Source organism: Fomitiporia mediterranea (assembly GCF_000271605.1).
Source record: "Fomitiporia mediterranea MF3/22 unplaced genomic scaffold FOMMEscaffold_8, whole genome shotgun sequence".
Taxonomy (NCBI): domain Eukaryota; kingdom Fungi; phylum Basidiomycota; class Agaricomycetes; order Hymenochaetales; family Hymenochaetaceae; genus Fomitiporia; species Fomitiporia mediterranea.
In genome coordinates, this window is record NW_006760393.1 from 1,429,078 (window position 1) to 1,450,198 (window position 21,121).

A 21,121-nucleotide genomic window follows, 5' to 3' on the forward strand; every position below is an offset into this window, starting at 1 on the left:
CAGGGAAGGCTAGAACGTGCACGTGACCATTAATGATCGTCGCTTGACCACATTTGCTGAAAGTCCATCGAGAGAGAGAGACATGCATCCGCGAAAATGAATAGACTATGGCGTGCTGGCGCACTGACTCGATCGCCTGTGTGAATATCCGGTCGCCGCGTTATCTCTGAAAGCAGCTATTTGGCGCTGGGGCCCATCAGAGTTGGCAAGCCAGTGACTGATTTTGTTCATAAAGTTCAATCGCAATCGATCCCCTCCCGATTGGCCTTTGCATACGTTCTCTACGTCTTTCGCGCCACCCTTCTTAAGCCATATCTATTTCTTTCTTCCTTCGCCTTTCAACTTCACAACCCACATCTCTCTTTCTCTCTCTCTTGCACCCTTACTGTTAGCTCTCTGTACGTTTTCGAATGCCTCCTAGAATACCATCTTCATCCTCCCGAGGTAGGGCAGGTCCGCCAGGTAGGGGAGGTCCTCCAACGCGAGGAGGCCCAATCATACGTAGTAGCTCGTCGTCCCAAGGTAGCGCTGCGCCTGCAGCGAGCTCGCACATATCAACCATCGGCGTAAAGCGCACGGCATACGGTACTTCTGGTACGGTCAGATATGTTCATACCAATCATTTCGCCGTATCGATTCCCCAGGGAGTCATCTCTCACTACGATGGTGAGTTTCCTGGAAGTCTTTCAATATAGCTGCTGAGCCTGTCATTCTTTGTATAGTCGGTGCGTAAATGTAATAACAAACACAATGCGGCGTTGATACAAGCTCGATTCAATGACTAGTCATCACGCCATCTGAGAAAGTCCTGCCTGCTCGTCTCAACATGGACCTCATTACTCACCTACAGACGGTCGTCGCTCCAAATATCTTTACTCCGAGGGCCGTATACGACGGGCGCAAAAACCTCTTTGCGGCCACCACATTGAAATTTCCGAACGGCGAGAATAATTGCGAGGTGCATATAGCTCCCAGTGTTCCGGCCTTCACAGTATTTACCATACTCTCCTAGTTTGATGTATCTCTTGCCGATACTCGCACAACAGACATGCAGGCTTCACCGGATGCAAGGGGCCCAAAAACGTACAAGATTAAACTGAACAAGGTTGCGGAGATCAATCCTGTGTAATTTACCTCTTCTCTGCTGCTGCGGGATCGGTTTTCCTTATTTATCGTTCCAGTGTTCTGGAACGCTTCCTAGAGGGCAAGCAGAGTCACGACAATGACGTCCTGACTGCGATCACCGTGAGTTGTTCCTTCCTCCGCCGTGTTTTTGTAGGCGCTTATGTTTCCCTTTAAGGCGCTGAACGTGGTTATCCGAATGGAGCCCACGCAGTATGTCTTTCTATGTGATCGTATCTGTTACCGTCTGCTTAGCTTGCACTTCTAGGAAGTACCCATTTAATGTTCGGTCATTTTTCACCTCTCAAGAAAAGCAGGAGATTGGTCTCGGTATTGAACTATGGAGGGGCTATTTCCAGTAAGACCATCTCTTCCATTCTTCTTTGCGTATTAATTATGTTTCTCTCAGGTCGGTTCGGCCAGCAGTTGGGAAAATGCTAATAAATGTTGATATTTCGACTGGCGCAATGTGAGTTTACTAAGTAGTACCTTTGTGCACTCTTGACATCAGGCTAGGTACAAGTCGGGTAAACTCCTCGACCTTTGCCTAGAGTATCTTGGCCAAGATAAACCGTACGCCCTAACCCTGAAGGCGGACTCAAAGCACAAGTTTCCGGAGCGGGAGCGTCTACGTCTGCAGCGCTTCATATCCGGAATTCGTATCTTGACAACATACCCTGACCAATCAGGTCGTACTTCGAGGACACCGCGTGTTGTAAAGAAGATCTCCCCTGCCAGTGCAAGCGATTTGCAGTTCAACACTCGTGAGGGCGGTACAATGCGCGTTGCTCAGTATTTCCAACGGGTACTAGGACGGTCACTTCAGTATCCCGATTTGCCATGCGTTGAGGTCGGTTCTGGTGCACTCATTCCGATTGAGCTATGCGTGGTACCCGAGGGCCAAATCATGAGGAAGCAAGTTCCTGTAAGTGTACTGCGAAAATGCGTCAACTTCATCGAATTCATAACACCCTCTACTCTAGCCGGAGAAGACGAAACAGGTCCTCGAGTTTGCGACAAAGCGCCCAAATGAACGCCTTCAAAGCATCCGCAACGGGCTGAGCGTTCTCAGCTATGGCCAGTCGGAATACGTTCGTCAATTCGGAATGCACATGGACGTGAGTATATGGGTTGCTACCATCGGTTACTCAAAAGGAAATTGATCTTGTTGACGTTTGAATGAAGCCAAACCCTGGCCCTTTGAAAGTGCAGGCCCGTGTTTTGAACCCTCCGACCTTGAAATATGGGGCGAGAAGCCGCACACAGACGATCGTGAGCATTGTGTCGTACATTTGTATAATCACTGCCCTGATCTCCTTATCAGACACCTCGGGACGGGGCATGGAACGTAAGAAATTGACTTTTGATGCAGAGACTGATCATGAACGAGATGTTTTTAGATGATTGACAAACAATTTTATCATCCCACGGCTGTTGCGGGTTGGATGGTTGTTGTTTACGAGCAGGAACGAAGATTCTCCAGGGAAAATGCAAGAAACATGGTATGTCTTTGCTGTAGCGTTGTGCTTCAAACTCCGTGTTCATGGTCTGCAGATCCAAGGCCTTTTAGCGAGTGTTCGTGAAGTCGGTACGTTGTATGCATCGTGTTGGTTCGGAGATTTGCAAATTAATACAATTTTAACTTGCCTGGTTAATAGGAATTGCGTGTCAGGATACAAACCCACCAGTGTTCTATTATAGTGGACAAGGCCGAATCATGGACGTATGTAATGGTTTTATTTATTTAAAAGAAGCTGCGTCTCATTGGTGAGTAGCAACTCAGGGAGGCTGGTAAAAGCCATATTGCCCAACGAGAGGGGAAGTTACCCACTCTCATTGTCGCTGTCTTGCCTGAGGGTGGGACTGACATTTACACGGTATGTACTTACCCTCCTTACTTTGGTGGCAAATTGACCAATATCATACTCTTCAGAGCATAAAACAGTCAGTGGCTTCTTGATCATGTATACATTAGTTTTACTAACTCTGATTGTACTAGCTTTGGTGATTGTGTTGTAAGTTTCTCATGTGTATTTTAGGACTGTCAGCTAAAATATGGTTGTGTAGACTGGGGTTGCAACGCAGTGCCTCAAGTCAAGTAAATGCTTCCGTGCAAAGCCACAGTACTATGCAAATGTTGCTCTAAAGTCTGTATATTTTCACTTTCGCTATCATTCTCTGAACTGACATCTAATCTCAGGATAAATGTCAAACTCGGTGAGGACCTCAATTACAAAGTTGCTCTTTATGCATGATCTTACGAACAATGCCCTGATTGTAGGTGGAATCAATGCCATTCCTGATCGTAAGTTCAGCTCCACAATTCATCAGACACTACCTTTTTTACGTTGTATATTCTATAGCTGCCTCTGTCAATCACTTGACAGATGATACCAACCCAACAATTGTCGTACGTTTGGCCACCATTTCGGCTTCGCCAAACGCTTAAATTCCTTGTAGATGGGCGCCGATGTTATTCACCCTGCACCAGGCTCCGAAGGCCGGCCGTCGTTCACTTCTGTTGTCGGAAACGTTGATTCGACTTCAGCCATGTACATCGCAACAATGCGTGTACAGGTAAGCAAGTGCTCTATTTCATGATGTAGCTTTCTAACATTACTTGATTCCAGACCTCTCGTAGAGAGATGATTGATGATCTCGAGGAAATGGCTAAGGTACGTCGCTTGATACTTTCAATCAAACATCAGTACGAAACTGACGGATCTCAGCATATTATCGACATGTATCGCAAGCGTCGTCGAATCATTGAGAAGAAAAGCAACGCCGACCCGAAGCGGATAATATTCTACCGTGGTATGTTCTTCACATACATATGCTGCTGGCCATCGTGTTAAGTCATCCGCTACAGATGGTGTGTCAGAAGGTCAATTCCAGCAAGTCATTGATCTAGGTTTGTGGTGTCTTTCCATCAGATGCAATCAAGTACTGACTATTGACTTGCAGAGGTGCCTAAGTTGAGAGGTAAGCTATGCTAGCAGATCAGACATTCGATTTTTCTCATCCTCCTTTCCCAGAGGCATGCAAGCAGTTGGGAATCAACCCACCACCGAAGATTACAGTAATCGTTGTTGGCAAGCGACACCACGTCCGTTTCTTCCCTATGTCGCCAAGCGAGGCCGACAAATCCGGCAACTGCCCTGCTGGCACTGTGGTTGATCGGGACGTCACAAACCCAGCGGAATTTGATTTCTATCTTCAGAGCCATGGAGGTTTGCTTGGCACTAGTCGACCGGCCCACTATAATGTTTTGCTGGATGAGAATCAGTTTACGTCAGTAGTGCCTTTTCTGAATATGTTTTTTTCATCAGTTGGCTGATTTCCGGTTGTTATTACTGTTAGGCCGGATGGAATACAGCAGCTATCCTTCGCGTTGTGTCACGTCTATGCTCGTTCGACTCGCTCGGTGTCAATCCCTGCTCCAGTCTACTGTAAGTTATTTGTGCCTTACATTATAGCTTCTTTGATATTAAAAATATATTCCAGATGCCGACATTGTCTGTTCTCGTGCCAAGAACCATTTCGACCCTCAGGCTGCGGACGGGTTCAACTTCTCGGACACCGATACACAGACAAGCGACGAACAGCTTAATACGATCCTCGAGTCGTACAAGAGCAAATTCAAACCGCTGCACCAGAAAGCGACGACGACTATGTACTTCTCTTGAACGGTTTTCTTTTCTTTTCGAGTATTCTTGTGCGCTCGTGTTACTCAGTTGAAGAATACCTCTCATTCATTGAAATTGTCGCTGATGTATCGTCTTGCTACCATGCTGATCCCTGTTCGACCAAGAGATGTACTAAGTTCTGTACCGTCTTTGTTCTTGTCAGTTGACTCAACGACCATGTCGAATAATTTTTGTTCCCGAATGTGTATATTGTGACGCAGAAGTGACAGTTAGTGGTTGAAATTAGACAAGGTATACAAATAGCGTACAGTAAAACAAGCTGATAGTACAAAGCGGAGAGAAAATGATGAAAGTGAAATAAAAAACACGGAATAGATAGTAGAGTCACGGAGTCATAGAATGAACAGACGAGAAATATCCAGCAGCACCACCATTCTGTGTTGTGGATGGTGTATACACCGAGTCCCGATATGATTGATCGGCTTGTTCAACGAGCTTGCAGCCCATTAGGCGGATGGTGCCTTCTACACCGCCGACACCTAAGATCATCTCGTGTGGATGGAAAGCGAGATTCGAAGGAGGAATTGATGACATGTCCCGCTGTGGAGGGTAATGCAAGCCCGAAGGGACAGCGAATCGGGAAAGGAGGACAGGCTGGTTGGGAGGAAGGGCGTGATGTGAATGGATGTAGGCCATTTGTTCACGGTAACGTGTTGCGGAAAGTGAGGATAACCTAGAAGAATGAGAGTCAGATAGTGTTCATAGAAAAGCACAGGTAGCACACGAACGCAGCAAACACGGAGCATTGCTCATGAACGGCAAAACTAGCTAGGCCATCTCGACAAAGGTTCCAAGAAGCGATGGAAGACCTTCCTCGACGCATATCCCAGAGTTTCACCTCGCCATCCACCCTAAAACATGCAGTATCAGTACCTGACAAGGTATGATGAAGCTTCAAATTTACCCTGCTGATAGGAAATCTCTCGCTGCACCTTTCTGCCAACGAATACCCTGCACCCATGCAGAATGTCCACTGTATGATCTTACCACAGCATCTTCTTCATCGAGACGCTTATCATAAACTTGTATGCTGCCATCGGCAAAGCTTGCCGCAAACATTGAAGAGCAGTTGGGATCCGAAGCAATAGACGTGACTGGGCTCTCTGATTGCGTTAGGAATTCCTGAGTGGTAGGGTGAGTCAACATTGCAGAAGAAGCAATCTGAATCGAATACCAAGCTCGCAATCTCTCGATTTGCATCCCATAATCGAATGCTTCTCGAATCACCTCCAGCAATGATTACGCCTTGGTTCTGTTGCCAGTCAAGAACTAATCCGCTCCCTCGCTTCATGGGTATCATATTGCTGAGCGCTCGGAACGATGTGACCATTTGCAAGGGCCTGTCCTTATATGTGGTATCATAGTTTCGATACATGTGAATGATTCCGTCCGCTGAGAGGAAAGAGATGTTAGGAAAGAGAACAGACAATTAGATTAAGACGTACAAGAACCAGACATAATGATACCGCCAACGTCTTGATTAATGCACCCTAACCAAGTAATGGACGTTCCGGAAGGATTGCCGTTGTTAAAGAGCAACAGCCGCTCGCGACGCGACCAATCGTATACACTATGTGATTTAGTTCAAGGCGTTGCCAAAAAAAAAGAAGGCATAACAAACCTGATCATATTTGAATCGTTCGCGACGAAGAGGTGTGTGTCGTAGCCGTGGAAGACCAGTTTAGAAACAGGACCGTTATGCGGTATGCTTGTGATTGGTCTATCCCATTTGCAGTGCCCTGCGCCATGCTCGTTAAACAAAGTTATGTTAGCGTGTGTACGATTATATGGAACTTACTAGCCAAATCAGCCTGAGCTAGAGTTTCTTCCTCGAGTTTCTCGTTCCTTTGTTGCCTCCACATTTGCTCGTTATACTGTATGCTTCCCGGTTCTTGTGCTTCTGGTTGACGCATCTGTGTTTCCGTAAAGTACTCGCAGCACCAATCATAGAATCGGCTCTTCAGTGGAAGCACGTCTTTAAAGCCAGCGCCTGTCCCGAGACCAAGCAAGATACTTGCCGCACTACTCGCAGAATCGTGAGAGAATGTACTACCAGATGGACTAGTCAAAGGTTCGGAGTTGTGGGCATATTGTTGATAATGCCTCTGCTGCGTTTTCTTGCGACGCCTACTCCTAAGACGTTCCATGTCTTCCTCGATAAGGGCCTCCATTACATCGGATGCCAGGAAATCACATGGTGAATGTCCCCCGTTCTGAGCCGTAGTAACGGTCGGACTGGCAGTATCCGGAGATTCAACCGGGTAAGGTGAGGCATACTCAGCGTGGTTAAGATTGGGAGATGGGGGACAAGACAAGTCGATGGTGTCATATCGATTTTTCTGGCCCGCTTGTGAGGTCAAACCAACCGTATCATCTCCAGAAGAAGGGAATGCGTATTGGTTAGCAAGATTCTTCAACGAATTTGCGATTGATGCTGTCCGCTTCATCAGAGTAGAGCTTTGAGAAGATATAGCACTTGTCGCGGATTCACTGCGTGTCAATGGGTTACGCGCAGATTGGGAGAAAGACGCCGCAGATGGTGATAGCTGGGATGACAACCGCGGTCGTACGTCCTGCATGGCCCGCTGCCCTCGTGCGGGTGGAGGAAAATGTAAGGTCGCCTGATCAAGCCGAGTGAAAGGAGACTCAAGGAGAAGGGCCATGATATAATCGACAATGGTCTGGGCATATGCCGCGACCTCAGGATACGGATCGACTGACAGTTCCAGAAGGAATACATAAATTGTGTAGAATGAAGACATAAGAACTCGACTGTCTTCACGATAGGCATCATCATCGCCCAAGCTATCGAGCCATTCTTGAATAGCCGAATTCGTTATATCCTCTCCATGCGAGAAACGTGTATAGGGGCTTGCCATGCGTTTCCGCTCTTCTTCCCAGTATAGCCAAGCGACGACGACAAAGTAACCTCGCCATTCCTTGACCAGACAGCTAAGCAGGATCAAAAGCTCTTTCCGAACCATTGGACTTGCGTCGTCTCTCGTGGTGAGAGCTGCACCGGTTCCGACTGCTACTTCCAGCCGGAAATGCGTCCTCTCGTCAAGATGATACATGCTTCCTGTGCCGCCGCCTCCCCTCTTGTTAGCATCAGATGACCCAGATGCTCCCATGAAAGTGCCCAAAGCAAATAAAGCAGCAGCCCGTACCTCAGGTGATGGATCAGAAAGCATTCCAATTAGTTTGTCCTGTGTACCTCGGTCCACACCATATATCTTGATATCATCGTTACCGTCCCACATCTGACCGATGCACAGCGCCATCCATTGCTTAGGCAAGAAATCCTCCTCATCCAATCGTTCGAAACAATTATCAAAGACTCGCTCTTGCCAACACGCATTTTGAGCTTGCGGAAAGCCTCGAACAATAGCGGATAATACAAAGCAGCACATCGCTCGGTGTTCCGCGCTATTCGCAATAGTACCAGAGGGGTCATCTGGGAGAGCGAGGGAATTTGCAAAGTATTTGTATCCGTGATTCGCATATAAGTCAGTCTGGCAGCTCGGGTCGACAGCTAATATTCTCGCCCAAATGAAAAGAAGCACTGGTCGGAGCTCCCTGGATGGCGCTTGCAAGAGCTTAACAATAAACGGGAAAATTCCAATCGTCAGTGCGAAGTGCACCGCCCATGGGCCAAGGTCTACGAATTTCGCTAAAAGATAGAGTACGCGTAGTCTATGCGGCTGAGATAAAATATTCTGCAAGACGATAGGGAGTTGTTCTGGAGGTTTACGCGGCACAAGGTTCTCCAATCCTTCGCCTTGATCAATTGTGCCGACGCCCTCCACCGCTGTTGCCACAGTCGACGATGCTGGACCGCGCTTCGTAAGAGCAGAACCTCCACGAGAGATCCAAAGGTCAAAGGCAGTGAGCTGATCTACGAAAAATCTGCTCGGAATATAAGTATATGAGGCTTCCGAGTTCGACGCCGCTACTACGCCTCCATTCTTTTCTTCGTTACCAAGGAGGTCTGGAAGTTGCCGCAAAACAGCATCAACAGCTAAGTCCCATTGTGACCACATCGGGTGGGTATTGGTTGGAGGTAAAGGCGGGTATGTATGAGGCGTGCAGTGGTAATTCTTCATAATGCGTTCTGCAAGGAGGAAATTGCGGAAGAGAACAGCAACGAACGAATCGGACCGGAATAGGCGGTAGAATATATCTTCCGAAAAAGTAGTCCATGCGATAGTATCTGTGATGGAAACGAATATCCAGTTCAGTTCGCCCAGTGGAGTCCTACGGTCCTTGAGATCTCCAGGAATTCTCTGGACCATATCGTACGTGATATTATCAGGCAGATTCTGGCTAATAAGATGCCAACGGAGGGCAATATCCATCGGGGAAGTCAGACAGGACGTGAAAAGATCTGCTGGGAGCTCGGGATTCATCGGAAGTTGCTCGTGAGCGAGGCAAGCAGCAAGTTGTATAGACTCCATGAAGGGCATCATGCCGTCGGGATACCCACCATGTTTCATCATAGCGTCAGCATCTCTCTTCTCCGCGAAATTGATGAAGTTAGTTAGAAGATTACCCGCGGCCGAGCAATCCCAGATGTAAACACAAGGCGAACCAAGCCAGTTCTGAATTTCGATGAGTGATACCGGAATATATTGCGAATAGCTTCTGTTGAAAACCCATAATTCACCACTAGGTGTCGGTTTTGGAACACCATGGCCATTGTAGTAGAACAGACAACGGTCGTCCTTTGCCACCTTTCGCAAATTCTGACAGAACTTTTGAGTCTCTTCGTATGAGGGATCGAGATACGGTTTGAACTTGATCCGGGGACTGAGGCATTCAAACTGATGGTGCAAATTATTTCCGATGGCTTCCAACGCCTTATTAGAGGGCAAGCTATGCGGATCGACCCAGCATTCAAGAACCGCGCACGGATTAGTCTTGACGATATCAGGCGGATCCACATCGATATTCAGACAAACCACGAGTGCAGCATTCGTCGTCTTCAACCTGTTCCTGTTCTTCCAAGACGTGAAATTGGAGAGATTGATGCGCGAGTGTGGATTGCCGCAGGATAGATGTCGCTTCGCTGAGAAATGCGGGCCGAATGACGCGACCTCATCCATCGACTCAGAAGAGGGCACAATCCGCTCACTCGCCGAAACTCGGTCGTTAAGTAGGGACGAAGAACTAGACGGTTCGCTAGGAGGAGCATCTGACTCATCGTCTGGGTAGTGGTCTCCATGCCCATTGGTTTGGCCTTCGTACTCTGTCAGTCTTCTGGGAGATGTGGGTCTACCTCTCTCTCTTGAGCGCCTCATAATCGAGTAGGACGGGAAAAACTGATAATGTACACTGCAGAAAAGTAATAAATGTGATGAAGCGTACGCTAACATTAGCCAGAGTTACTGACCTAACGTAAATGGATGTTCAAACCACCAGAATTGGAAACAAAAGCGCAACACATGCAAGTCCAGCGCGAGGCCTAGGAGGACAGGAGTATTGGGCTACAGAGGTTCAGGTCAATAACAAGCCATCCGTCAAGAAGAACGATAACAAAATACCCTTGAATGCCGTTCACCTGGAGGTTTGTGTGTAGCAGTCGAGCCCGAAGGCATACGCGCGGTTTACGTTCCGAAGTCGCGATATGATTCGGCGAGTCACGGGATGACTTCACGTGCACAGCTTAAAATGGACTTTATAAACTCTGAATGATGGCGACTACCCCAGATTCCAACCATAACCATGAATGCTGACAACAGTCCGTTGCTCCGGAGGGCGAGGCGCTCGTACAGCGCTATACCAGGCTCTCCACGTGTTTTTACGCTCGGCACTTCTCCTTTCTCGTCTGCCCCAAAAGTGGACAATGCTTCTACTCGACAGCAATTTTCAAAGCTTTCAAGTTCAACTTATAACGCAAATGCTCCTGTAGAAGCTGTAGACACCCAGGATTGCAAGTACTCCGAGGACACTTTTAGCCTGAATAGAGGCGGACACGGGAGTTCTTCAGCTTCGTTTACGCAAGAGCACTTTTCATCATCGCGGCCACCTTTCATTAACTCCAGTGAAATTCTTGCGCGTCATCCGCAATATGTTTCTGCTGCGTCTAAAACCCAAACTACCGGAAATACCCAAAAAGTGTTCTCTGCTGATGAGAGCCGCTGCTCGGATGGCACTGGGGACTTGATGGAGCCTGACAGCTACGCCAGAAACTCGTCTAAGAAGATATTGCTCAAGAGGGAGTCGGGTGGTTTTTCCTCACCCTTCGATGCAGAAACAAGCGGACACTTCGACCCTCACAATGATTCTATGGCTGCTTTGGCTAAATGGAAGGTCTCAGATTACCGTGCGGCAACTCCACACCGACGTTCTCTCACCACTGATTCTAATGAAGGCGATCAAGGAAGAATCTCCAGACTTCGTTCGTCGTTACAAAATATTAATTCTCGGGATAGCCTTTCAAAAAGCTCTCCTAAAGTGATGTCGGCTGATGGCCAGTCCGGTGATGATTTGTCGGATCTCATGTATAAAGGAGCGACAGATTTGCGCAACGCGAAGCGTGCTCTTGAAGAAAAAGTGCATACATTGACCTTACGGGAATTTTCTACTCACATTTGCGCAGACCATAGCACTACAACGTGTGGAAGAAGAACTTGTCGTGAGGACTTCCGAAAAAGACGACTTGCTGAAACGAACTGCTGTAATCAAGGAGAAGACCAAGACCGAATTGGAGTCTCAGGCGAAGAAGTGAGAAATTTCGTGTTTACCAGATCATACACACCTATTTGTTTGCTCACTTATACATTTAGGTTGAACGACATAGTTTCCCAAACCCAATCTCTCAAGTCCCGCTCGGAAGAATGTTTCTCGTTTGTTCAAGAAGCAGAAGCGTCTTTACCGGATGTCAAGAATCTGAAGGAGGAAATTCAGAAATCTGTGGACCGTATGTAAAGTTTTGAATTACAGAGAGGCAAGTGAGTTTATAAGAGGGCAGAGCTCGAAGCTTCAATCGGTGAAGACGGATCATATGTTCCAACCCAAGGCTGGAAATCCGTTTTAAACGAACTGCAAGCAGAAATGACGAATAGTAAGGTCTTTTCGTCAACGCATTTACTTAATCTAACGCTTAATTGTAGAGCAGCAGATCATTGACATATTTCGAGATCGCTTGGAATGTGCTCAAGGAGACCTCGCGGAGGCTAAGAATCGAGTTGCAGAATTAGAAGGTTTACACACCCAGCACAGCAATGCCCTACATTCAATGTCGGAAAAATTAAGTGATACAGGTGACGAAGTTGATGTATGCAAAGAAAGCTCTCATCGTATACCATATGTCGACAGGAAAGAGAACCGGTGAGCTGGCCTCACTGCTTCGCGCCCAGCAACAAGAAAATGCGAGTTTCGTGTCAAAAAATGCGGAGCTGGAAGCCGCCGTCGCCACCTCTGCGAAACAGTGTGTCAAATGCATACATATTGGAGAAAACGCCTGACATTTTTTGCAGAATCGCAGAGCTCAAACAGCGTCTTTCTCAAAAGGAAGCCGAAGTACAGTCTATCACCGCCCTACAAAGAGAGTTCGTCATGAAGCTCCGTACAGTTTTCTAACTCTGATGTTACGGCGCTCTGTCTTTAGACTGGAAAAGCACCGCACCTTAGCAGAGGAGAGGGCCATGGAAGTCAAGTCGCTCCGCTGCAGTCGAGAGAGGTGATGCGGACTGCAGTCCTGAGCCCATAGTCTCACTGACTCTTCGTCTTAAAGACTTTCTCGAGTGGAAGAGCTTCTGAGAGACCGCGAATCACGGATCATCGCCCTGGAGGCCAGTGAAAGCACGAAAAGTGCATCAATTGAGACCTTACAGAGAAAGTAAGTTAAGAAGTGAAGATCTCCTTTACCCTTACCTAATCTTTTGTCCAGCCTCGCAGTATTTGAGACGAACACGGCAAATCAGCTTACGATAAGTCAACACCTTGAACAGGACCTTGATGCCTGTCGTACTCAAGTCCAAGCCGAGTATGAACTTCGAACAAAGCTGATCAACGACAATGATACCTTGAAGGCGAGCGAAGCGGCTCTGGTGGCTGAACTGGATGTCATCAAAACGGATATAGAAGATTGCAGGATCAAGTACGTGTTCTGGGATTCTCCTGTCACGACACGCTCATTCGTACATTGTAGGTTGCGACAATCGGAGACGCGAAATGAGGTTTGTTCTTCTCTTATCTACGAAGAAAAAAAAATTCATATTGGCGTGGCAATAAGGCCCTGCAGGAGCGCTTCGAAGATCAGTCTATGATGCTGCAAATGGAGAAAAAGGCCCATGGCGATGCTCAGGTGCCTTACAGTAGCGACCTATTTGTTTACGTATTCTAACTTCTGTTCAGGAGCGCCTCCTGTCCGTTGAAGCATCCTGCGCCGTGAGTAGTTTGACCATTGCCTTGGATCGTATTTGAGGACTGCTGTTAATTCCTTGGCATTAGAGAGCAATTGAAGACGCAAGGAGGAACACAGATGCTCAAGTTACTAATCTAAACGAGCGACTTCGTACACTTGAAGGCTTCCTGCGTGATAGTCAAGCGCAACTCAAGGCCAAGACGAACGAGTATTCAACGGTGCTGTCAGATACCGAGACTAAACATGCGCAGGAAGTGAAAGAGATTAAGGAGAATCTAGCCGCAAAGTTGGAAGAAGTAGCACGATTACAGAGGGAGCTAGATTCTTCTAAAGACGAAGCGCGGGCACTTCACGAGAAAATGCACGGTGTGCAACAGGAGTCTAACAATCTTCAGAAGGAACTTTCAGAAGCCAAATTGCCGTCTCAAGCGCAGATCGAAGCGGTCATCAAGCTGACGAGCAGAATCGATGAGTTGCAAAAAGCGAATGAAGTGCAGGCTCAGCGTGCTGGATCTATTATCTTACGATACGAGAAGGGAGATCTGGTAGGGAGGGGCAAAATTTTTCACCCATGAAACTGACTTTGTCTCGCAGTCGGCGGGAGAGAAGAAACTGATCGAAATGATTCACCGTACAACACAGACAAGTCATGAGCAGCAATTGGTGGCAAAAGGAAATGAAATTCGTCAGGTTCGTAGGGACAAACATATGAAGAATACCTTCTAACGAGATCTTCCCAGAGGGACAACGCAATTAAGGAACTGGGGAAGCGAAAGGCAGAACTTGAAATGCAACTTGCGCGGCTCCTGAATGTACAGGCGAGTTGCAACTGATGGCTCAATGAATTGTTCTGACCGACACCGCAGGCGAGGTCAAGAGTGACACCAGATCCTAATGGTCCGCGTTCGCTAATTGACGAGGCCTGGATGTCCTCTCAGGCATCGACTAGCCCTCAGACCGGGGAGGCAATTGCTAAGGCTCCTGATAGGGACCGCCCTGTAAGTAAGCCATAACTGCTACTTTTGTTCTATCTGACATGAGCAGACAACATTGACGGAGACTGAAGCTGGACCCGATGAACCATCACTAATTCTAAGTTCCCTTGTGTCGAGTATCAAACCTAATGCGGTGTTATCTGTAAACAAGACTAAAACCGTAAAGTCCAAGAAGGCTGGTATCTCGCCACCGCATGCCCCGACCTTTGCCAAACTTTCGGAGGGAACGCTTGATCCATCCGACACCATTCAAGCAAGCGACGACGATATTGCCCTTACTGATCTTGTTGCTTCGAAGCGCAAACGTGATACCACTGAGACGACCGTTAAGGAAACAGAGAGGGCACGGCCACTGCGCCGCACGAAAACGGCCACTCGTACTTTATCAAGGAATAGTGACGGTTCTGCACAAGATCCAAAGGTGAGAATATCGCTCAGCAATTCGCTTTTACAGGTCATTTCTGAATAAGAGGGATGTCTTGTGATTGTTTTAGGGTACGACGGTTGTGCCCAAAGTGAAGGCACGGAAGCGCAGGTGATGTAATTATGTGTTGGACGCCGTATTTATGCGGTTGTGTTCAGTTTTAACGGAAACGTCACGGTCCTACTCTACCTACTGTTACATTAATGTCGTGTCTGTATTTTTGCCGCAGTGTACCTTTGTACAATAGACTTGAACCCGTGGCTCGTATGACTTAGAGAACTGCTTGATCGCGTGTGCTTCTAGACCTTGTAAGTAGTGCCCGGAAAACACAAGGGATTCCAGAAAGGCATGACGCGGAATCCGCGTGTCTGCACTAATTATAGTAATCGCTCTCTATATCTTCACCTTTCATCAACACCTCCTACGACATGCCACGACCTCAACAACAACAACAACAGCAACTCCTGTCTCCGCCAGACTCTAGAGTGGCTGCAGGGGAAGACGAGCTGCAAAACCAGGTAGTAGAGGGTGGTGAAGCAATGGAGGAGGACGTTGAGCAAGAAGGATACGGTGAGTAGCCGCGCACGCGTGAATCGCGACTCATCAGACCAGACTAGGTCCTGTCACCAGGAGCCATTTATCTCACATACTTCTTTTCCTTCATTATATGTAGCTTCGTCGACTCCGACATCATCATTAACATGGATTAGCTGGTTCTGTGCTCTTCCTGGCCACGAATATTTCTGCGAAGTCAGCGAGGACTTCATCGAAGATGACTTCAACTTGACGGGATTGAACAGCATGGTGCCATTTTGGAAAGAGGCAATGGAGATGGTCTTGGATGTCGAACCTGGTGTGTTGCTGTATCCGCAATCATATTGGTTGTCTAGCTTGTGGCTAATTGCAGTTCGTGTTAGAAGAAGACTCGCTGAAAATACCGGATGTGTCGATTGTCGAGGCCTCTGCCGAGCTCCTCTACGGCTTGGTTCATCAGAGGTACATTCTAACTCGAGCTGGTCTACATGCTATGGTACGTTAGAGTCACAATATCATATTGTGATACCTGGACTAGTCTGATATGCATATTCTCAGGCAGAGAAGTATGAAGCGGGTCAATTTGGCACTTGTCCACGCGTTTACTGTCTTTCATGCCATATTGTACCCTGTGGGCGGTCTGATCTACCTGGAATTGACACTGTGAAACTATATTGCCCGAATTGTAATGACATCTATACCCCTCCAAGTAGTCGATACCAGGGCGTTGATGGTACGCTTGTATTGTGTGGTTACGTGCCAACAGCTACTTGAACAATACTTTTGACGATATAGGTGCATTCTTTGGCACTACTTTTGCCCATCTTTTCTTCCAGACGTATCGTGAATTCGCTCCTGCACCGTTCTATACTCCTCCAAATGCTGGTTCATCCACTCGATCACCAACTGGCTCACAAACTTCTTCGACTCAGAACTTTGTCAATCCCAACCCATATGGCGGGCAAAAACCTGCTGCTGGGAAGGTATACACACCAAAGATATATGGGTTCCGAGTAAGCGAGCGGGCGAAAAGCGGTCCTCGAATGCGATGGCTCCGATTGCGACCGGAGAGCGCATCTGAACTTGATCAAGTTGATTGGCGAGGGAGATGGATTACGAGCGATGATGATGGTTATACTGATGACGAAGAGGAGATGGGTCCTTTAGAAGACTTTGATCCTGTACGTATTCTTGATCGAAATATGATGTTCTGGCTATGTATACTAATCACTTATATCACTAGGACGCTGCTGGCGAGGACGATGATGAAGAGGAAGAGGAGGAAGAGGAGGGCGATGAGAACGCGCCTGCTATTGGAGGCTCAGGTGTTGTACCAGGCCGAAGACAAGCAAGTGCTGCATCATCTTCAGGTGGCCAAAGGACGCTGCGCCCACCCACACCTATTCACGGATCTGTAGCTTCATCGCCACCAGCTTCGTCATCAGTAGCTACGGTTAGCCCTCAGGCGACATCGAGAACAAGACAAGAGCCTATTCAGCAGTCTACTCCCCTTTCTTATGGAAAGTCGCTCAGTGGGCTCGGTGGAGGGCAACGGGTAAAGGTCGTGCGAAGTGTACCTCACGCTTAGTGGAGATTAGAGTATTTTTTTAACATTTGCAATTTCCGACTTGCTTTCTGTTTGTTTGTGCTCCATCCTTACTGTCCCTACACTTCGGGATTCTTTACTTTGAACACTACGTAAATGGTACATAAAGGGGAATAAAGAACGTAAACTTTGCTTATTCAGCAATTGATCACGTGGATATAGTGCTGTACAGATGACAGTCAATTGTTTCGCACGCTTGAACATCGAAGTTTCGGTGCGTGTCGTATTATATAGTTGGCTTGAAGACTCTCGACGCTGCGAAATAATGGCACGAAACAGTGGGTCCTAGTATTTCAGGTGTATACATGTTGGCCTCTAACTTTCTGTTTATCGGTACAGACACCCGCCGTGGGCTCAACAAGGGTCACCCAACAACTGCTATTCCAAAGTCCGTCAAGCCCTCGCATAAGAAGGGCGTTCGGTCAACACGCACCACTTTTGTGCGCTCAGTTGTTCGTGAAGTGGCAGGATTCGCTCCGTATGAGCGTCGGGTTATGGAATTGCTGAGGAACTCAAAAGACAAGCGGGCGAGGAAGCTTACCAAAAAACGTGTACGTGCCGACTAGATTATGCATGTCCATATCCGTCTTTTCTAATGAATTTGTATCTTGCTTTACTTAGCTTGGGACGCTACTCCGCTCGAAACGCAAGCTAGAGGAACTTGGTGGAATCATCCAGGAGAGCAGGCGTGCAGGCCATTAAGCTTCATACTATTTTGCTCCGATCCAACGTTTGGAGGTCGACTGGCGTTGGAGATATTGCCTACCATGCCATATGTGATTATAGTTGTGTCCTATGCTCAAAACTCTCTACATGCAACCGAAATTTTCCTGCTGCGATCGAGCTTCTGTACGTCGAGCACTGGCAGAAACAACAGGCGATAATGAATTTTATTGCTTTTAGATGGTGAGAAGTGCTTTGTTAGTTCTACATACTCTGCATCATGAACCTCGCCTACCTTTAAACAAATATGTCCAAGAGATAAGGAGCTAGTTTATGTGCTCTATCTGTAAGGAGATTTTATGGGAGCCATGCTTAAGACATTAGATAATACAAGTACCTCGGAATTGAATCCGTTTGATGCTGAGTGTACCAATGACGTTCCGTGTCGATTCCGGCTTATCATGAAGTCATAAAATTTCTGGGCGTGTGGTGAATTCAGTCTTCAACCACCGCTCTCAACGATGGCTCGTATACCAGATCGAAGTATACGCATCTGTGCTGATAGAGGAGGAACGTTCTGTGATGTTCATGCGTAAGTCCTACATTACAGTCTCTATCGCGCATTCGAAGGCCTAACTCGAAGTTAGATCATATCCTGATCCGGATAATCCAGAGGAACGGAAGGAAATTGTCGTGAAGCTCTGTAAGTAGCGTGACATCTTTTGTTTCAATCCGTTTAACTCTTCGTAGTATCACAGGATCCAGGCAACTACAAGGATGCGCCAACAGAGGGCATTCGAAGAGTTCTGGAAGCAGTGACAGGCAAGAACACAACGAAAGATCAGAAGGTACCAACGGACAAGATTGGTGAGTCGCAAATTCAGTGCATATATGCACCTAGCGCCAACCTGCCCTTGCAGATTACATTCGTCTTTCGACAACCGTCGCGACAAATGCTCTACTTGAAAGGAAAGGCCATAAGCATGCACTTGTAATCACCAAGGGCTTCAAGGTATCCACTTGTCCCTATTTGTCCCTATCCTTCGATTCCTCTTCTCATGTTCTGTGCTCCAGGACCTGCTTGTCATTGGCAATCAATCGCGACCGAAGATATTTGACCTCAATATTAGGCGCCCATCTGTCTTGTACTCCGAGGTCTTGGAGGTTGACGAACGTGTCACTTTAGTTGGCTATACATCCGACCCTAAGGCTGCTGAGCATGCTGTCCAATTCGATAAGGATGGTAAATTAGTTCGTGGCTACCGAGGTCCCGGATGGGATGGCGAAGGTGAAGCGGAAGGCCCTGGAGAAATAGCAATGGGCCTGTCTGGCGAAGCTGTTCGGATATTAAAGCGACCTGGTATGTCCTTTGTTGAGCAGAAAAAGAATCATACTCATATTTATCCGCAGATCCTCAGCGAATCATGGTTGACCTTAGGAAACTCTATGACGAAGGCTACAGGTCCATTGCTATTATCCTTGTCCACTCATATACATTCCCAGACCATGAGAAATTGGTTGCATCCATAGCACGAGACATTGGGTTTGAGCATATATCCGTCTCATCACAATTAATTCCAATGATCAAAATGGTGCCGCGAGGTGCCTCAACTACTGCTGATGCATACCTCACTCCAGTATTATATGAATATCTCGACGGCTTTTTCAGAGGCTTTGATGAAAGGCTTCGACGAGGCGGAGATGGTAATGCACGTGTAGAATTTATGGGAAGTGACGGAGGACTATTTGATATCGACAACTTTTCCGGTCTGAAGAGCATCCTTAGTGGCCCAGCCGGAGGAGTTGTAGGCCATGCTCTGACAAGCTGGGATGAGAAACAAAAGACGCCAATTATAGGGTTCGTCTGTACCTTCTCACTTATCATATAAACCCTAACAAGCTGCACAGAATCGATGTTGGTGGTACATCCACGGATGTTTCGCGTTTTGCTGGGCGGTATGAGACTGTCTACGAAACCACTACAGCTGGTGTCACGATCCAGTCTCCGCAACTAGATATTAACACAGTCGCTGCCGGGGGTGGCTCTTGCCTAGCCTTCCGTAACGGCTTGTTCGTAACAGGCCCGGAGAGTGCTGGTGCTATTCCCGGACCAGCGTGCTACCGGAGAGGCGGTCCTCTAGCAGTCACTGATGCGAACCTCATGCTTGGACGGCTGGTTGTGGACTACTTCCCGAAGATATTTGGAGACTCAGAAAAGGAGTCACTCGATATTGAAGCATCACGACGGTTGTTTGAGAAAGTTGTCAAGGAAGTGAACTCTTCTCACAGCTTTGAAAAGGAATTAAGCTTTGATGAAGTAGTATATGGGTTAGTGTCTCATTGTTGCTCCGCACAACATGTCTCTTAATATTCTTTATGTAGATTCATCAAGATCGCGAATGAGACGATGTGCAGGCCTATTCGAGCCCTCACAGAGGCTCGAGGATACAGCACCTCTAGTCATATGTAAGGAACCGCCTGTAGCCCCGCTTAACAATGTCATTAATCGCGAAAATATGCAGTCTCGCAGTCTTTGGAGGTGCTGGAGGACAACATGCTTGCGAAATTGCACACATTCTCGGCATTTCCACTGTTCTGATACATAGATATAGCTCAATCCTCTCCGCGTATGGCCTTGCTTTAGCTGACCGGTAAGCTTCCATGCCAATTTGTCGCAAAAGGATAACCGCAAGACATACGTTTACAGTGCTTTCGAGCGCCAAGAACCCAGCTCAACGTTCTACACGCCCGAGAACAAGCCGTCGTTAACAGAGCGGCTGGACAGGCTCGAGCGAGAGGTGCGTGTTGAGTTAAAGCGGCAGGGCTTTGAGGGTTCCCGAGTGCATGTAGAGCGTATGTTGAACATGCGCTTTGATGGGACGGACACAGCACTCATGGTCCTCCCGGCGATCGCGGACAAGGACGAAGACTTTCTCAGCGCGTTTAAGAAAACGTACAAAGAGGAGTTTGGTTTCTTATTAGATACGAAGCATATTATTGTAGATGATATTAAAGTGCGTTCTCCTATTCTCCTTGCAGTAATTTCTTTTAGTGCGCAGATTCTGATCTTGGCAACGTCTAGGTTCGCGGGATCGGGAAGACGTTCGACTCGTTAGGTCCTTCCGTCTTCGAGGAGCTTCGCACTCTCAAGAAACGGCCAATCTCGTCGTCCTCTGCGGACAAGGTTCACTCTGTATACTTCGATGGTGTTGGACGAGTAGACGATACGCCCGTCTTCTTGCTCGACAAACTCGAGATCGGAGATACCGTGCAAGGTACGGCAATGATCATCGACGACACGCAAACGATTGTTCTTATCCCCGGTTCGGAGGCTGTCCTGTGCCGCAAGCATCTTTACATAACACTTCAGTAGACCTCCATATCTTCACATACAAGAAATGAATCAATCGAGTGGTACAATATGAATATTAAAGTCGATGTCCCTTTCGGAGTTTCGCGTCAAGTAGCACACAACACACGGTATTCATCATTCAATTTTCTTGATTCCATTCACGGTAGATAGGAACATGTACAGCGACAGGAGGGATCTGAAATTACATGATAAAAGTGAAAGGATAAGACTGCGTGATACTGACGAAATATATGTGCAGTATGGAAATGGAAAATGGATGACAACAAAGACAAACAAACAAATCCCAACAAAAAGAAATACGGAACAAGCGGAGGTCGGGCCGGATGAGC

At 47.4% G+C, this 21,121-nt stretch overlaps 5 protein-coding genes across 5 annotated transcripts; 4 read left to right on the top strand and 1 right to left on the bottom strand.

The window, feature by feature from the left end:
* Window positions 1-360: 360 nt before the first annotated feature.
* On the bottom strand, window positions 361-10,399 carry FOMMEDRAFT_21560 (uncharacterized protein). Its single transcript, XM_007268323.1, has 37 exons — window positions 10,370-10,399; window positions 10,221-10,312; window positions 6,628-10,162; window positions 6,451-6,568; window positions 6,275-6,399; window positions 6,004-6,221; window positions 5,734-5,951; window positions 5,558-5,680; window positions 4,627-5,502; window positions 4,483-4,571; window positions 4,158-4,413; window positions 4,087-4,104; window positions 3,992-4,033; window positions 3,852-3,936; window positions 3,753-3,797; window positions 3,583-3,699; window positions 3,486-3,532; window positions 3,404-3,427; window positions 3,323-3,339; window positions 3,190-3,269; window positions 3,122-3,137; window positions 3,056-3,066; window positions 2,898-2,999; window positions 2,781-2,845; window positions 2,677-2,710; window positions 2,523-2,624; window positions 2,447-2,470; window positions 2,308-2,394; window positions 2,106-2,240; window positions 1,639-2,047; window positions 1,532-1,591; window positions 1,391-1,480; window positions 1,301-1,335; window positions 1,182-1,245; window positions 1,013-1,125; window positions 783-958; window positions 361-666 (listed from the first exon to the last, which is right to left on the bottom strand). Exons 3-9 carry the CDS (start codon window positions 10,124-10,126, stop codon window positions 5,154-5,156), a joined length of 4,650 nt encoding a protein of 1,549 aa, XP_007268385.1. The 5' UTR covers window positions 10,127-10,162; window positions 10,221-10,312; window positions 10,370-10,399; the 3' UTR covers window positions 361-666; window positions 783-958; window positions 1,013-1,125; window positions 1,182-1,245; window positions 1,301-1,335; window positions 1,391-1,480; window positions 1,532-1,591; window positions 1,639-2,047; window positions 2,106-2,240; window positions 2,308-2,394; window positions 2,447-2,470; window positions 2,523-2,624; window positions 2,677-2,710; window positions 2,781-2,845; window positions 2,898-2,999; window positions 3,056-3,066; window positions 3,122-3,137; window positions 3,190-3,269; window positions 3,323-3,339; window positions 3,404-3,427; window positions 3,486-3,532; window positions 3,583-3,699; window positions 3,753-3,797; window positions 3,852-3,936; window positions 3,992-4,033; window positions 4,087-4,104; window positions 4,158-4,413; window positions 4,483-4,571; window positions 4,627-5,153.
* A 151-nt stretch (window positions 10,400-10,550) lies between these two features.
* Window positions 10,551-14,731, top strand: FOMMEDRAFT_169293 (uncharacterized protein; the record flags this gene model as incomplete). Its single annotated transcript, XM_007268324.1, has 19 exons — window positions 10,551-11,381; window positions 11,428-11,552; window positions 11,615-11,748; window positions 11,800-11,892; window positions 11,942-12,105; window positions 12,188-12,258; window positions 12,308-12,379; window positions 12,439-12,510; window positions 12,565-12,669; window positions 12,721-12,930; window positions 12,982-13,009; window positions 13,066-13,137; window positions 13,188-13,220; window positions 13,284-13,742; window positions 13,792-13,887; window positions 13,938-14,015; window positions 14,064-14,195; window positions 14,242-14,613; window positions 14,687-14,731. The coding sequence occupies 19 exons, from the start codon at window positions 10,551-10,553 to the stop codon at window positions 14,729-14,731; spliced, it is 3,192 nt and encodes a 1,063-aa protein (XP_007268386.1).
* A 335-nt stretch (window positions 14,732-15,066) lies between these two features.
* FOMMEDRAFT_141826 (uncharacterized protein) lies at window positions 15,067-16,858 on the top strand. Its single transcript, XM_007268325.1, has 6 exons — window positions 15,067-15,186; window positions 15,290-15,469; window positions 15,534-15,646; window positions 15,709-15,883; window positions 15,946-16,331; window positions 16,394-16,858. Exons 1-6 carry the CDS (start codon window positions 15,156-15,158, stop codon window positions 16,736-16,738), a joined length of 1,230 nt encoding a protein of 409 aa, XP_007268387.1. The 5' UTR covers window positions 15,067-15,155; the 3' UTR covers window positions 16,739-16,858.
* A 163-nt stretch (window positions 16,859-17,021) lies between these two features.
* On the top strand, window positions 17,022-17,458 carry FOMMEDRAFT_135370 (ribosomal protein L36e; the record flags this gene model as incomplete). Its single annotated transcript, XM_007268326.1, has 3 exons — window positions 17,022-17,034; window positions 17,096-17,307; window positions 17,378-17,458. 3 exons carry the CDS (start codon window positions 17,022-17,024, stop codon window positions 17,456-17,458), a joined length of 306 nt encoding a protein of 101 aa, XP_007268388.1.
* A 482-nt stretch (window positions 17,459-17,940) lies between these two features.
* FOMMEDRAFT_158247 (5-oxoprolinase) lies at window positions 17,941-20,792 on the top strand (the record flags this gene model as incomplete). Its single annotated transcript, XM_007268327.1, has 11 exons — window positions 17,941-18,011; window positions 18,067-18,122; window positions 18,170-18,286; window positions 18,340-18,431; window positions 18,494-18,779; window positions 18,830-19,277; window positions 19,328-19,747; window positions 19,802-19,885; window positions 19,942-20,070; window positions 20,127-20,433; window positions 20,502-20,792. 11 exons carry the CDS (start codon window positions 17,941-17,943, stop codon window positions 20,790-20,792), a joined length of 2,301 nt encoding a protein of 766 aa, XP_007268389.1.
* Between the last annotated feature and the right edge of the window lie 329 nt (window positions 20,793-21,121).